The sequence below is a fragment of the Dunckerocampus dactyliophorus genome, chromosome 1 (assembly GCF_027744805.1).
Source record: "Dunckerocampus dactyliophorus isolate RoL2022-P2 chromosome 1, RoL_Ddac_1.1, whole genome shotgun sequence".
NCBI lineage: Eukaryota > Metazoa > Chordata > Actinopteri > Syngnathiformes > Syngnathidae > Dunckerocampus > Dunckerocampus dactyliophorus.
Window position 1 is genome coordinate 3,172,269 of NC_072819.1, and position 16,800 is coordinate 3,189,068.

General features: G+C 42.7%; 2 protein-coding genes across 2 annotated transcripts; one reads left to right on the forward strand and one right to left on the reverse strand.

The window, feature by feature from the left end:
• Window positions 1-1,134: 1,134 nt before the first annotated feature.
• LOC129189900 (lithostathine-1-alpha-like) lies at window positions 1,135-2,651 on the reverse strand. Its single transcript, XM_054792085.1, has 6 exons — window positions 2,584-2,651; window positions 2,448-2,481; window positions 2,249-2,334; window positions 1,955-2,092; window positions 1,501-1,612; window positions 1,135-1,395 (listed from the first exon to the last, which is right to left on the reverse strand). Exons 1-6 carry the CDS (start codon window positions 2,644-2,646, stop codon window positions 1,322-1,324), a joined length of 507 nt encoding a protein of 168 aa, XP_054648060.1. The 5' UTR covers window positions 2,647-2,651; the 3' UTR covers window positions 1,135-1,321.
• Window positions 2,652-12,778: 10,127 nt separating this feature from the next.
• On the forward strand, window positions 12,779-16,413 carry LOC129194027 (ladderlectin-like). The gene is made up of 6 exons (XM_054798917.1): window positions 12,779-12,841; window positions 12,937-12,964; window positions 13,043-13,128; window positions 15,805-15,933; window positions 16,126-16,228; window positions 16,337-16,413. Exons 1-6 carry the CDS (start codon window positions 12,779-12,781, stop codon window positions 16,411-16,413), a joined length of 486 nt encoding a protein of 161 aa, XP_054654892.1.
• Window positions 16,414-16,800: the final 387 nt, after the last annotated feature.

A 16,800-nucleotide genomic window follows, 5' to 3' on the forward strand; every position in this document is an offset into this window, starting at 1 on the left:
CTCATTCAAGTCAAATCCTCTTACTCATTCCATAACCAGGCTCCCTCTTACCTTCGACAAACTGGCGAGGAAGGCAGGCTCTATGATTGGACAGCCTGAGCAAAGGACACCGAGGAGACTCCTTTCCATCATAGAGAACCAGCATCATCCAATGCACAGCATCACTTCCCGACAGAAGAGCAGTTTCAGTGGCAGATTACTGTCACTGCCCTGCTCAACCGAAACACCGAGCAGGTCATTCCTCCCCCACGCCATGCGGCTTTTCAACACAACAGAGGGGGAGCGTTAGAAAGACACACAGGACTGGACTTATTATCTTATCATGAATAATAATGACCATGTATTATTATTTATTATTATGTAATATTGCACTACAAACTGGAGTGAACCGTCCTGTGTTATTTTTTTAATGTATCTATTCTTATTCTATGTTCTTATTTTTCTTTTCTTATCTTGCCTGTCTTGCCTTGATTGTTTATTATGACTTGAAACATGAATTTCTCTTGGAGATGAATGAAGTATCTGAAGTATCTATCTAGCTTAAAGACTGGCTCCACCCCTTCCTGTATTCTCCGCTCCTCAGATGCAAACCTCCAAGCACGGAACCTGGGGGGACAGAGCCTTCTCTGTTGCCGCCCCCTCCTTTTGGAACTCACTTCCGACTCTGCTGCCCTTACCTGAAAAACACACCTGTTTGGCGCTGCTTTTAGCTTGCAAGTCTTTATTATTATAGTTGCGCAGACCTGTACAACGATATCAGCCCCAAAATCTCTTGAATTCACGGCAGAATGAATTGAGCTGTTGCGGTGCACGACCACTTACTTCTACGACGTGTTTAATCTTGTCCAACACCATTTTAGAACTGTAACCTAACTGCTCCCAAGAGTCCAATGTTTGCCGAGTCGTGTGATACAGAACATTCTAGGTCTAGCTAACATATCAAACCCAATTTCAGGGTGTTTAAAAAAAAAAAAAAAAAGAAAAAGTCATTTCTCATACGATCCGTTTGACCGGCGACAGACGAAATGTGACATTTTATACTCGGAACCGGGCCGAGGCTTTTACTGTGTGACGATGCGAAACACTTTGGAGTTGCTTGTGGAGAAAGAAATAAAACGCACACAATTTTCATGCTCAAACAGACTTCTTCATTTATTAAAGAGATACAATTTGTGGTTCCAATAAGCTTGACTGACAGTTAACACGAACAACCCTGGATTGCAAAAGACAAAGATAGCGCTGAAGTTTGAGTCTCATATCTGGAGGTCATCATGTTTGGGGACAGACATTGTCAGAGAAGATAAGATGGTCCGAAGGCGTATTAGTCAATGCACACGGGTCTGATGCAAACATATGGATTCCCGTCTGTGCATTCGTCGTCATCCCACAGTCCATCTGTAAGAAAACACACGTGAATGGATTGGGCAGGCCCATGCATGTGCATGCATTTCCTCCCGCTTTCTCTACATATGTTCACAAAACATAAACAAAGATACATACCATCTTCTTCAATCTCCACACAGTCTTCACCGTCAGCATCAGGGGGGGTGGGAAGGACCCCAAAGTTTGTAAAACTAACATCGGTGCCATCAACCCACATGTAATCTCCTTCCTGAAAGACAAAGTCACGTTTGAAAGCGTTACTCCTCCAGACAACGCCACAGCATGACACCACACCATAATACATCTTGATGACGTCTGAACATTATTAAGATGGTACAAGTTCATCAGCAAACGTGTGCTGATGTTTGCGGTCATGCTAGATTCTCAGCTACGACTGCTGAAGACAACTTTGGTCACAATTGAAGTTATTACAATTTTCCAGTGCAGATGTAAGAAAAGCTAAAGGATATGTTCCAGGGCTCCGTGTTTGCCTTCCTTTATGCTCACGAGAACATCAATCCTGGAGGACACATTCATTTTCCATCTACTTTGCTGCGGGTAGATGTTTTACCTCAAGGTTATCGTGGAGTCCTATCCAGGTGTCTACGAGGTCCCCATCATTATGATTCCGAATCAGTTGAAGAACGATAGCATTTTCCACTACGTCGCAGATGGACACCAGATTACCATGGAACAGCTGGCAGACCCTCTAATGGGACAAATAAGATCCAACAGTGTGATTATTATCTCTTACATGATTTGAACCTCTAAACGTCTTTCAGATACATCAGAAAGTACGATATTGAGATCTTGGAGCCAAGTGTTAAATGAAGGAGAAGGATCACTGATTGGAATCCTGCCATACCTCTGCATCTGCAAAAGTCCTGTTATACTCCTGATAGATGTAACAGTAGCTTTGGTACTGAGTCCAGCCCTTGGGACAGCTACAATCTGCAACACAATTGTTATTTAAGTCAAAACACAATGCTGAACGTGAACTAAGTCTGGTATCAAATGTCCACCATGCAGTGAAATATGAAGAATTCAAAGTCTTAGCAAGCCACCTTTGCCTTTGCTTTTGCTTTGTGAAGGGCCGCACTGTGAAGAAGAAAAAAACACTTTCACAAATGCCGAGACAATACATGACAGACAGTGTCAAACTTGTATTTCTTGAAGCCAGCAGGTGGGATTCGGACTTACAGCTTCAGTCAACAGCACACAGGCCCCACAAAGGAGGAGGAACAGGCGGAGATTGAATGCCATCTGTGCAATGTTAGACAAATACTGTTATATTCAAAACACCACATGAGTGTGAGAAGTAGGATGAAAAGCTCTGTTGTGTTACCTTTGCAGTGTTGATCCTTGATGCAAATGGCAGCAAACAGCCTCCCTTTTATATGCTAGCTTGACACAGCCCTGGAATGTTCTGTATGTTACTCATGTTCGTGTCACATGGTACACCCGGACGAGTTCCGCAACAAGGATGTGGACGTTTGTATAGCAAACTGCACCTTAAACGTGCAATCTGCAGTCATATTTGATGTTTTTTTTCATTTGCAAGAGTAACATTGTGTGTTTTGTCATTTTGAATTTTGAGACAATTTAAACATGATGGGATGCTTTTCAAATGCAGAAAAGTGGCTGTGAAGTACTCCTTGGGGTTATTCAAAGTGGCCGACGTGTACGGAATATGCAGCCATGGCCGAAGATGGCGGTGTTCTTGGTCATGGCTGCATAAATTAGGCTGAGTTGTTTGTATTCCACACAGGCTTTGCCAGAAACATCGGCATCTTTGGCATGCCAATATTGTTTTCTTGACAAGATCAACTGGAGCCGTTGCTGGGTTTCAACCACGTGAGCAGACGGGGGGGGCAAGGACACCATATGGCCGCATACACACGCAATATGTTTGTGCAATGTTTCGGAGACTAAAGCAAGTAACGGTGCATGACGTTGAAATGATTCGCTCCAGTTGTGCGAGTGTACATGGTGTGATGCATGAAAACATAAAATTGTTGAAAACAAGACCATCGAAAAGCAGTGAAAGCTTACCTCAGCGTCAGACGCAACGGAAATAATGCTTGCAACGTGTCCATTTGCGTTCTTACACCCAATCGGTGTGCATGAGTACATTCTTGGATATGTCCTTCATCGTTTCGCTGCACCGTTTGAGATCCATGGCCAATTTTCAACCGGGATTTTTGACGCACCGTTAAAATCTACTGCTGAACGCTAGCGAGCCTCGCTTCCACGCCTTCCGTTTCCCGTTTTTGAGTTCCAACAATGTTTTAACATTGATTGTAGTGTAAACTGTGCTTCTTGTTGCTCACTGTAAACTGGAGCATGTTTACTCGTCTCCACTCCACGAGAGCGACAGCTGGTCAGCAAACGCCGAAAAAGGTGGCTTCTCTGCGTTTTTTGGTTGTTTCTCAAACTGTTTTTCCATCATGATGACTGCCTATCTTAGTAATAGCGTTTTCCAAAATATATATTGGAACGATTTGGGCTGACAACAACCGGATGTGACGTCACGAGAAACCCAGCAATTCGGTGAGGTGCACCATAAAAACATTTTCATGCTAAGTCAAGTATTTCATTCTGTGCTCACGTTTAATTTGCAGATTGACTCATGCCAAACGTCACACCCAAACAATTACACTAATGAGATGTAGTAATGTCATCTTTTGTCTTGGACAAGCTGGACTCGAGCTTTGGGCCAAAATGAGCCACTGGCAGCTTTAATCGAACACATTTGGTTGTTTTAATTTGCTCACATAATGTGCTGAACGTGGGACTACCGGTAATTGAGGATTATTTTCTTTTCTTTTATTCCTATCAAATGGCCTCCGTGGAATGGGGGTTGTTTGGAAACCTGCTGAGTCGTTCTGCTGTCAGATTGTTACTGTTATACTTGTATGATTGCTATCGTGTACCGTGCAGGTTGTGTGAATATTTATTGTGAGCACCATTGTTATCTTGCACTGCCTTAATCCTCTTGGGCTCAAGATTGAGCAGAGCTCCACAGGTTGTTGCTGGAATCCTCTTGCATTCCTCCACGACGACATCACTGGTGCATCACTCGTGCTCCCCCTTCTTCCTTGCTTCTGCCCCACAGGTCTGGACGAGACGTACTTGGCCACTCCATCACCTTCACCTTCCTCAGCAAGGCACTTGTCATCTCGGGGTGTGGTTGGGCTCCTAATCATGTTGGAAAGCCGCCATGCTGCCCAATTTCTGCTGCAGCACTCGTGCACGCTACCACCGCCAGGTTTGGCTGGAGACACGACACACTTATCTTGCCGAAAGACCACAAAAAGTTGCTAGTTTTGTCGCTATTGACAATTTAAGCCGCCATGATCTGAATGTTGTTTGACGTGTGGCTACGTTGACGCCCCGGACAGGAAAACAATGCATGATATGCTGCATGCTGTTGTGCCTGATTCAACTACGGAAGGGAGGCAGGGGAACCCGCTCTGCTTCACAACTTCTACTTCCAGTAGTGTACGTGGATGTTAGATCTTTTTGTCCCACCATTTTTCAGCTTCCATGTGTTGCCATGTCAATGGAATGTGCCCAGGGCCTTCAGGATCAGTAGTGCTGGTCCATGTCACATACACACTGTTAGAAATGGGGCTGTTTCTTTAACCAATCAGATTTCACATTCGCCTCTCAGGGCTAGCGAGCAGGCGCACAAAAAAGTCAGCGTTGTTCCGTCCTCTGACTGGTTGAATGCAGCATCACATGATCAGTGTAGTGCTTAATTGATCCGATTACTACACGAAAAAAAGGAGACAGACACCATGTTGTTCATTGTTTTGTGTGAGTTACATGAACAAATAGAGTTTACTATATACAGTGGTGTGAAAAAGTGTTTGCCCCCCTCTTGATTTATTTTTTTTTTTTGCATGTTTGTCACACTTAAATGTTTCAGATCATCAAACAAATGTAAATATTAGTCAATGACAACACAACTCAACACAAAATGCACTTTTTAAATGAAACTTTTTATTATTAAGGGAGGAAAAACATCCAAAGCTACATGTCCTGTGTGAAAAAGTGATGGCCCCCTAAAGCTAATAAGTGGTTGGCCCCCCTTAGCAGCAACAACAGCAATCAAGCGTTTGTGATAACTTGCAATGAGTCTCTTACAGCACTGGGGAGGAATTTTACACAATTGTTGTCATTCAGCCACATTGGAGGCTTTTCCTTTTTAAGGTCATGCCACAGCATCTCAATAGGATTCAGGTCAGGACTTGGACTAGACCACTCCAAAGTCTTCATCCATTCAGAGGTGGACTTGCTAGTGTGTTTTGGATCATTGTCCTGCTGCAGAACCCAAGTTGCTTTCAGCTTGAGGTCACCAACAGATGGCCGGACATTCTCCTTCAGCACAATTCATGCTTCCATTTATCACAGCAAGTCTTCCAGGTCCTGAAGACCATCACACTACCACCACCATATTTTACTGTTGCTGTGATGTTCTTTTTACTTTTACACCAGATATGATGGGACACACGCCTTCCAAAAAGTTTAACTTTTGTCTCATCAGACCACAGAGTATTTTTCCAAAGGTCTTGGGGATCATCAAAATGTTTTCTGACAAAATTGAGATGAGCCTTAATGTTGTTTTTGTTCAGCAGTGGTTTTGGTCTTGGAACTCTGCCATGAAAGCATTTTTTGCCCAGTGTCTTTCTTATGGTGGAGTCATGAACACTGACCTTAACTGAGGCAAGTGAGGCCTGCACTTCTTTGGATGTTGTTGTGGGGTCTTTTTAGTAATAGTGGTATTCATCCCCAATTCTGTAATGCCACAAGTTGTTATATTGCGTTTTTGTATAATATTGATCGTTTGTATAGCTGTGACGTTATAGTGGTGGTATTAAGACATAGATTGGGTCGCTTTAGTCTCCACTGAAGGCCACTGAAGGCCCGGGTACCACATGCACTGCCCACCACTGGTACAGGAGAAGAGCTGGTGGAACTTGGAGGCAAGAAGTTCAAGGATGGTGGTGGAAAAAACAGAAAGCTGTGTTGGTTGTGTACCAAGACAAATTGCAGCCAAATCTCATATGCATCTCCACCAACCTGTTTGTCCAGTCAGGAAACAGCAAGGGACCATGTGACCATATGACGCATGAGGCTTTCAAATGACCTTTCCTGGGGATTGTGATGATGGTGGAGGAGGCCTGGACTGGAGTTGAATCAAAACGAAAAACCTTGCCATCATTTCGTTTGAGAATTGCCAGGCTGAGTAATGAGCTGAGAAGCACCTCTGCAGACTTCAATTGTTGTCTCGTACGTCAAATACAGATCAGACTGGTCGCAGGGCATCTGGCACTCTGGCTGGGTGTGTCATTAATTACGAGGGAGGTTCCAACCACTTATTAAAAGCAGCAATTTTCTAAGGTGTGTGTTTAATTGAAGAAGTGGGTACATGCTTACGGATACACGAAAGCATCCAGGAACAAGCGCCCGTGAAAGGCGTTCTCTGTCTGTGGCACTTGGACAGCACCAGCATTCAAGCAGTTTTCAGTGTTATTGTGAATGTGTTAAAGCACCACATGTTTCACCATTTAAACCAATCACTGGGAGAGTTGACATGTTAACATGAATAATACTAATAACAACAATGTACTTTGTCACCTACGACACAGAGCCTGTAAAGAAGTAACAGTTGAGGTAACAGTTGCAGAGCACATTTAAATAAATTGATATTTAACCAGTGCTGACAACTAATCAAACTATATTTCATGATGCTTGTCTAATTATTTCTCAGACGATCCATTTGGCCAGCGACCGACGGAGGGTGACATATTCTACTACAAAGCGTGAAAATAATAACAAGAAACCGGGCAGAAGCTTTTTTTATCGTGTGACAAGGCGATACACTGGAGAAATAAAGAACACGCAACGTATTTTCATGCTGGGACAGATTCCTTCATTTGTGATTGAGATACAAGTATGGATGATATACAGCAGGTTCCAATAAGCTTGACTGACAGTTAACACGAACAGCCCTGCATTGCAAAAGACAAGCATCCAGTTTAATAGGCCCTTAGCTAATCGCGTCAGAGAAGCTATGATGGTTAGAAGGTGGATTCATCACCGTCATCGCACGCAGGGCTGATGCAAACATATGGATTCATTCGACGTCTGTAAGAAAACACACAAGAATGGTTTCAGCATGACGATTTTGCCAAACTTTCTGTACATGTTCACAAAACACAGACAAAGATACATACCGACTTCCTCAATCTCGACACAGTCTTCATTAGCCTCTCCGTTAGCTCGACCACAGTCGAATAAGACCGTGTCGCGTGTATTTGTGAGGGAGTTCTCAAAACAGTCTCCAACAGCAATGCAGATTTGGACATGGCACAAAAAAATTCAAAGAGGAAGGCTGAAGGATCCGGACGACCGAAAACATCAAAAGAGACAGTCGAGCGTGTTTGTCAAAAAATGTTGCGAAGTCTGGACACCCGGATTCCTCCAACGACAGTTTGTCGCAACCCGAGGAAACGCTAGATAATGAAACCCTCAGGTATCTCAGGCGGAGCGCATATTGAGTATTTGTGAAATCGGCTATGAAATCCACATATCTTTGAATTTTTCATTCAAATTTGGAGGAATAAATCTTATACTGTTCAACATTAAGCCTGTTTAGTTTCACTAACCTTGAGCATTTAGTTTCTGTCATATTTACATCTGAAATGATATCAACTTTTATGAAACACCCAGTACATCTTGATGACGTTTAAACATAATGAACGTGGTACAACATCATCGTGACACGTGTGCTGATGTTGGAGGTCATACCAGATTCTGAGCTACGACTGCCGTAGACAGGTTTGGTAATAGTTGAAGCATGTTACAATTTATCAAGCGATATTTAAAGTCTTCCCAGTGCACTTGATGAGAAGATAAAGTCTGGAGGATACGTTTATTTTCTATGAGTATATTTTTTAGACCACGTCATATTCTGAAAATGCAATTAAACAAGAAAACAACAATAAAAAATAAGCCTTATTTTCGGTGTAGGAGCCAATCTAGGACAGGGGTGATCAGAAAATACAACTAAATACGAAGACCAAAACAAAAAAGAACAAAAAAACACTAAAAACTTCATGTTGTTACTACTACCACTACTACTGATGCACTTTGCCACCTATATCGGTTTGTCTGTAACTTTCTATCACATCTACCTTGGAATTGTTATTTAAAAAATATAAAAATGGCCTCCCAGCACCCTTTGTTTTTTCAGGAAGTGGAAAAAGTCTGTACATGCCTGGTTTACACCATGTTTGGGGTTACTTCCTCGTGAGAGAAAAAGAATTGGGCGTGGCAGACACCTGCTTTGGAGGGTTATCAAGTTGTAGTTTTCAATCCACGATTACTTTATATTTGCTTTAGCAGCCCAGCAATGTGGAGCTGAGATCTGATAGCATAATGGGAATATGTTTCATGTTGCAATATTCTTCTGTTACTGCTGCTGTCGGCGTTGACTTTTTGACAAAGTGGCCCAACGCGTTAAACTGCAGTAAATTAATACGGCGTCAACAGAATGAGAGAGTAAAGTTTCAGATATAAAACCAGTGTATGCCAAAATGCCAGATATTTATTTTTGAACAAAAACAACCCAGACATCATCACAACAGATGTGTGTGTGTGTGTGTGTGTGTTTCAGAGAGCAAGAGAAGAGACTGTGTGTATGTATTGAGGGTGAAGATGAACACAAAAGCAATGACTAAACAACCTGTGCCAGCAGTCATAAACAGGCAGGCGGAAGGCATGGAAATGGGGAGAAATCAATTGTTTGAAAAGATGCCCGCCGTCATCATGGAACAGTCCATTGTCGTGGGGGGGGGAGTGGCTAACATAATTATACATGAATATGGCTGGGGGTGCTGCTGGCTGTGGTGGCCCTGGCCCGTGCTGGTTGGGGTGGAGGCGGCTGGTTGAGAGCCCCCTACTGGTTGGGTGCCTAAAACAATTGCCTACTTTGCCTTAATGGTAGGTCCGCCCATGTGCATCTTTTTCTCGTTCATTTGCGAGTAAGATGAAGGTACTTTTCCAGTAGAGCGTGTGACAGTAGACTACGGACCGGCGTGTCCAAAGTGCAGCCTGCAGCTTTTTCTTATGGCTCTCGGCACGTTCTAAAAATACAATTAAACCGGAAAACTAAAAAGAACAAAAGCAAAAATGGAAGAAAAGAGCAGTAATTTTTCAAGAGTAACGTCAAAATATTAGAAGGATAAAGTTGTAATTTTACACAAATAAATATACTGTATATGTATACTGTAGATATAGGTATGAAAGAAAAAAAGACGTTATTGTTTCGCATCATGAAATATCATGAGAAAAAAACTAAACAAAGAATAAATGTGCAATTAGGTGGAGGAAAAATAAAAGTTATAATAATATGAGAATAAAGTCAAAATATTTTCGGATAAAGTCATAATATTACAAGAAAAAACAAAAGCATAAAGTTGAAATTTTGTTTAAAAAAATCCCCAAATGAGCTAAATATAATATTCATATGAATATGCTTTGTCACCTGTAACACAAAGCTTCAGATGAAGGATCTTTGATATTAATATATTATTAATCATTACAAAATACAGAAATATAAAAATATATCTAAATACAAAAGCCCCTTTAATCTTTGATTTTTCAGGTTTCAAGTTTGGGCACCCCTCCACTAAGACTATAACCCTCGTGAAGAATGCATGTTTAAAAATAAAGTCCCATAATTAACACAAGGCAAGACGTAGCAAGGAAGCACATGTCTCCGTGTGCAGGAAGACAATTTAAAAAAATAAAAAGCAACAGGAGTCGTTAAATTTGGACTAATCATTTCAGGTAAACTGCTGCCATCTTGCGACAGAGTGGCACTACATTGTCGGAGTGAGCGATACTGCAAATTTTGGTATCTGATACCAACTAAATACATGGCCTGTATGGCCTTCAACTCACACCCCTGGCAGAGCCTTGCCTGCATCCCGGGGGAGGCGGGGTACATTATATTGAGTCCTAATGGGTTTTACTCCGTGCCTCCATTGCTCCCTGTTCGGGATTACTGTGCCTGTTTTGAACCATTTACGTTGTTTCGGCGATCACGTGTGGTGCTGACAGTACGATCAAACGCTTGAGCCCTCATTACTTTACCTGACCACGATAGTTAGCACCTTTAATAGACAATTAAATTCTATACTGTAATTAAGGACATAATTGAACATTCAAAGGCTGAGTCAAGCTCAACAGGTTCAGCTTGTCGTATCCAAAAAGCGTAGTAGAAAAACCAATGGCATATTTTGGCTCACGTAGACGACATGGACGTAGTAGGTTGTCCGTCCACGTGTGTGGTTGTCTGTTTTTCTGTGATTCCATATCATCATCAAAAGAGTAGTGAGGATGCAAACCGCTGGCAATTGTGTTGACCTGGGAAAGAGGTTGCCCAGGGGCCAATCCTGGGATCCCTATTGTTCAATCTGTACATGCTTCCATTAGGCCCGCTCATACGCAGTTACAATGTGTCTTGCCACAATTATGCAGATGACTGATCAAAAGTGAAATCATTGTCTGCAGACCACAGAAACAAAGAGAAAGTGTCATCAGTCACCATAAGACTAAAACCTAATCATCACGTTAGAAATCTAGGGGTAAATCAATAACATCAGCATCTTTGTACCGCATAAAAAACACTGTCAAAATCAAAGGAATAGTCATGTAGCTTGAGAGAGACTAATCCATGCCCTTGTTTTTCCCCAGGCTAGACTACTGTGACAACCTTCTCACTGGGATCTCTAAATGAGATGCAAAACAGCTGCAAGACATCCAGAATGCTGCTGCTCGAGTCCTGACTACAACCAGGAAACAGGACCATATTAGTCCAGTGCTGCAATGCCCTCAGTTGAGGTGGCTCAGACATCTCCCTGGTGAGGTGTTCCGGGCATGCCCAGCCGGGAGGAGGTCCTGGGGCAGACGTAGGACACGCTGGAGGGATTATGTCTTACATCTGGCCTGGTAATGCCTCAGTAGAATTGAAAGAGCTGGTTGGGGACCGGGAAGCCTGGACTTCCCTACTGAGACTGCTGCCCCCACAACTCGGACCTGGATAAGCGGAAGAAAATGTATGGATGGTAGCCCAGTGGTCAAGTCTCTACACTGCCTTTTCGTTGCTCAGAGAATAAGCTTTAAAACAGCTTTGCTTGTGAACAAGTCTTTTCATGGTTGAGCAGAGGGTGACCATATTTTGATTACCGAAAACCAGGACTATCGGCCCTGCAATAACATACTCAAATGATACTTGAAGTTGACTCGAAGATGGCTTCAAAACATTTAAAGTGCGCCTCCTCTGTATGGATAGAAAATTGTTATGTTACAAAATACTATCTACAGCCAAAGACACAAATTCAGCGAGGCTTCTCAACGATTACTTAACATGTTTTATTATGCCTAAAATAATATCTCTTTCATAGGTTTGAGTGGTTAAAAAATAACGTTAAAATCTCTGGAATGAAATAATGACAGAAACAATGTCTCTTCTGTAATCAGCCTGTAAGATAATAGCTCTCTTTTTAAGTCTTAATGGACAAATAAATAACTACAAATATGAAATAATATTAGCTATATTAGCAAATCCAGCTTTAACAAAAATAGTTCTCAACATACTAGTATCAACACACTTTTTCAAGTCCGGAAAGTTACCCCGGTGATCGAGCCTCATTTGCAGTACAGGTAAGCCTGGCTTTAGACTCAACAGACCTCGCTAACCCACTAAATTCACTTCGCAGTACACCCCTCTGGTCACGCTAGTCTAGCGCCAAAGTACATGAGACACGTCGGAGCAATATGAACCATCTCGTGCTCTGAGAACCTCAGTGAGTGGTCTCCTGCGGGTGCCCAGGGTCAGGACTAAACACGACGAGGCTGCGTTTCAGTTTCATGCTGCTAAAACGTGCTGAAACAGTCTTCCAGAAGATGTGAGACAGGCTTCAACTTTGGCAATGTTGAAATTTAGGCTGAAAACAGTTGGATTTAATTAAGCATGTGACTACTGGAAATATCTGCACTCTTCACTTTTAATTCATGATTACTTTTATGTCTTAGGGAATGATTTTTTTGGAATGATTGGTATTTGTATTCCTGTCTGTAAAGCACTTTGAATTGCCCTATTTATCAACCGTGCTGTACAAATAAACTTGCCTTGCCCTGACTAATTAAATGAGGTTTTCGAGTTTTGCCTTACAATCATCATAAAAGTGACATAGAAAACTTTCCAGGGGTGGGTCAAGCTACCGTATAAAAGGATGGCGTGTTGTTGGTACCACAGCAAAGGCAACGCGACATCCTACTTTTCTTACTGCATTCCACATCTTTGTCTATCATTGCACAGATGGCATCTGCTCTTCACGTGTTCTTCCTCCTTTGTGGGATCAGTGGACTGTTGACTGGAGCTGTAAGTCCAAATCTCACCTGTTGATTTCAATGAACATCTGCTTGATATTCTGTATGATTTATTGCTGTCTTCGTATTTGTCCATGTTCTGTTCAGTGGTCTTGGCCTCAAAGGGATAACCGAGGTTGGTAGATGTGACTTCATGACACATTTTCAAGAGATTGTTTCTGTTTTTCATCTTGAAATAACAATTGTGTTGCAGATGGTTACTGTCCTAAAGGCTGGACTCAGTTGGATGATCTCTGTTACATCCTCCAAGAGGAACCCAGGAGTTTTGCAGATGCAGAGGTATGCAAGAATTTCACACAGTAGTTGTGATGTCGCACCAAACTAGTTGACTGCTATTAGAATCAGGGATCCCTACGTTTGTCTGTACATTTAACACTTTAACACTACTGGAAGTAGTTTCAAGTCTGTATGCGCACCTCTGTTACACTTTGTGGTTGTAACAGATAACATTTTAAAAAGGCTTTTACAAGTTTATCAGCAGTGTAAAGTTTTGGGCTCCTGAGGAGGCAAAATGGCTCTTTTGATGGTAAAGGTTGCTGACCCCTGGTCTAGGGCCTAACCGATTACTCGATTAACACCAAGCTTCAGATTCAATGACTATGAAGATAATCTTTAGTTGCAGCCCCACTATATTCATATACTGCTCAAAAAAATTAAAGGAACACTTGGAAAACACATCAGATCTAAACTGGGGGAAAAATGATGTTGAATATGTTTCCTGATAATAAGTGGGTGATGTATTAGTAACAAAATGATGCCACATCATTTGATAGAAATGAAAATGATCACCCTACAGAGGGGGGAAATCAAAGACACCCCAAAATGAAAGTGAAAAAATGATGCAGCAGACTGGTCCATTTAGCTAAAATGTCATTGTAGCAACTCAAAATGATTGTCAGTAGTTTGTGTGGCCCCCACGTGCTTGTACGCATGCCTGACAACGTGGGGGCATGCTCCTAATGAGACTACGGATGGTGTCCTGGGGGATCTCCTCCCAGATCTGGACCAGGGCATCAATGAGCTCCTGGACAGTCTGAGGAGCAACCTGGCGGCGCCGGATGGACCTAAACATAATGTCCCAGAGGTGTTCTATTGGGTTTAGGTCAGGTGAACGTGGGGGCCAGTCAATGGTATCAATTCCTTCATCCTCCAGGAACTACCTGCATACACCAGCCACATGAGGTCGGGCATTGTCGTGGACCAGGAGGAACCCAGGTCCCACTGCACCAGCATAGGTTCTGACAATGGGTCCAAGGATTTCATCCCGATACCTAATAGCAGTCAGGGTGCCGTTATCTAACCTGTAGAGGTCTGTGCGTCCTTCCAGGGATATGCCTCCCCAGACCATCACTGACCCACCACCAAACCGGTCATGCTGAATGATGTTGCAGGCAGCATAACGTTCTCCACGGCATCTCCAGACCCTTTCACGTCTGTCGCATGTGCTCAGGTTGAACTTGCTCTCATCAGGGAAGAGCACAGGGCACCAGTGGTGTAGTTGCCAATTCTGGTGGTCTATGGCAAATGCCAATGGAGCTCTACGGTGCTGGGCAGTGAGCACAGGGCCCACTACAGGACGTCGGGCCCTCAGGCCACCCTCATGGAGCCTGTTTCTGATTGTTTGGTCAGAAACATTCACACCAGTGGCCTGCTGGAGGTCATTTTGTAGGGCTCTGGCATTGCTCATCCTGTTCCTCCTTGCACAAAGGAGCAGATACCAATCCTGCTGAGGGTTGAAGGACCTTCTACGGCCCTGTCCAGCTCTCCTGAAGTAACTACCTGTCTCCTGGAATCTCCTCCATGTGTCCAGGAGCTCATTGATGCCCTGGTCCAGATCTGGGAGGAGATGCTGAATGATGTTGTGTCCTGTTGCAGGATGTCCCCCAGGACACCATCCGTAGTCTCATTAGGAGCATGCCCCCACGTTGTCAGGCATGCGTACAAGCACGTGGGGGCCACACAAACTACTGAGAATCATTTTGAGTTGCTACAATGACATTTTAGCTAAATGGACCAGTGTGCTGCATCATTTTTTCACTTTCATTTTTGGGGTGTCTTTGATTTCCCCCCTCTATAGGGTGATCATTTTCATTTCTATCAAATGATGTGGCATCATTTTGTTACTAATACATCACCCACTTATTATCAGGAAACATATTCAAGATCATTTTTCCCCCAGTTTAGATCTGATGTGTTTTCCAAGTGTTCCTTTAATTTTTGTTGAGCAGTGTATATTGTTATATTATTTACGAGCTCAGGGAATAAGAAGTTGAACACAGGAGGGCTTTTGGGGCAAAAATCCAAAGAATTTGAATGCCACTCCAGTGGGGATAAGCGCCATAGAAAATGGATGGATGGATGACTTGAATACCTGAATAATTGTGTCCTTTTGTTTTTATTGCTGCATTGTCTTATATTGTTGTATTGAATTGTATTGTTCACAAATAAGCATGTTGATACACATATTTGCCCAGAATCGTTGTTTATTCTAACTCATGATCAATAAATGAAAGGCAAAAAATGCTAATTCAATCAATGAGCTTGAAAAACGTCCAAGGTAAAAGTGCGGTATCTTTGATGCTGTCGTGTATTTGCTTGGCATCGTATGATACCAGCATTTGTAGCATCGCCCACTTGCAACAGGTGAAAATAATTACCAGCTGTGAAAAACACGAGGGAGAATAACCAAGCGTCTTGGCTTAAGAAGTGGGCTAATCACCGATTGCAAGCACGTGTGGGAGGGGGCCTAGGCAGGAAACTATAAGAACGCAAAACACGAAATTACCACAATAAAACTAACCTGCCGCTCAAAAACCCGACAAGCCTACTTTCATTGATATTGTACGCTAATCTTTACGATCCATGCCAAGTCCCTTTCAAATAAATACCTGAATGAAATGAAAGCCACGTTTTGGTTTTGCCTAATTTTCTTTTTCATTCTCTTTCTCCCATTAGAGACTCTGCAACATTCTTGGGGGCAATCTGGCCTCAATCACCAGCGCCCTGAACAATGCAGTCGTTTATCAACTGCTTGTAGCAAGAGATGAACTGAAGGCCTGGATTGGACTCAGTGATGCAGTACAGGTGAAACCTTTACCTGTATCAAAGTTGCCTTGTGCTCAGTACAAGTATTTAGTATTTACGTGTTGAGTTGCGTGCTTGGTGCTTCATGATGATAGTCTCTTAATAGTGTTAAAACATAATCAACATATACAATATTTTGACAAACAAGCAGGAGATGAAATTGCATAATTCAAATGTGACTTTGTTTTCCAGGAGAATACCTTTTTTTGGAACGATGGCAAACTCTTTGGTTTTGACAACTTTGGCCCTGATGAACCTAAGGGAGTTGGTGACTGCGTGCTGATTTATATCAGTGGTATAAACATACTGTAGATACATTAAATATATTGAATATGATCAGTGAAACCAACGTATTTAAGACAGAATGTAACATCATATTTCAAACTTTTTGGTTTATTTCTAGGTCAATGGTATGACTGCGACTGCGCCGATGAGTACCCCTATGTTTGCATCAGAGAAGCGTCCCTTGCCGACCACTAATTAGCCCTCTTACCATGATATCTTCTCAACCGTTCCAAATCAGGGACCCAACTTCTTCTGTTTAAGCTATGTTTAGTTCAGTGGCCATCATGATTTTAAATAAAGTCATAATGTTAAAGAATAAAGACATTTCCTTTCTTTCTTTCCGTCGTTCTTCATGGGAGGTCCCGGAAGTATCGTTCAGATCAGTGGCAGGCAGTACATTCGGAATGTGGACCTTCTGTGGGGACTTAACCAGCCAGCATTTTTCTCAGCACACATAACAGCCAGAATTGAGAGCTTTGCCTTCCGGCTCGGCCCTCTCTTCTCCACGACGGTCCGGTATAGCGACCGCATTTCCGCAGACGCTGCGCCGATCTGCCTGTCGATCTCACGCCCCAACCTTCC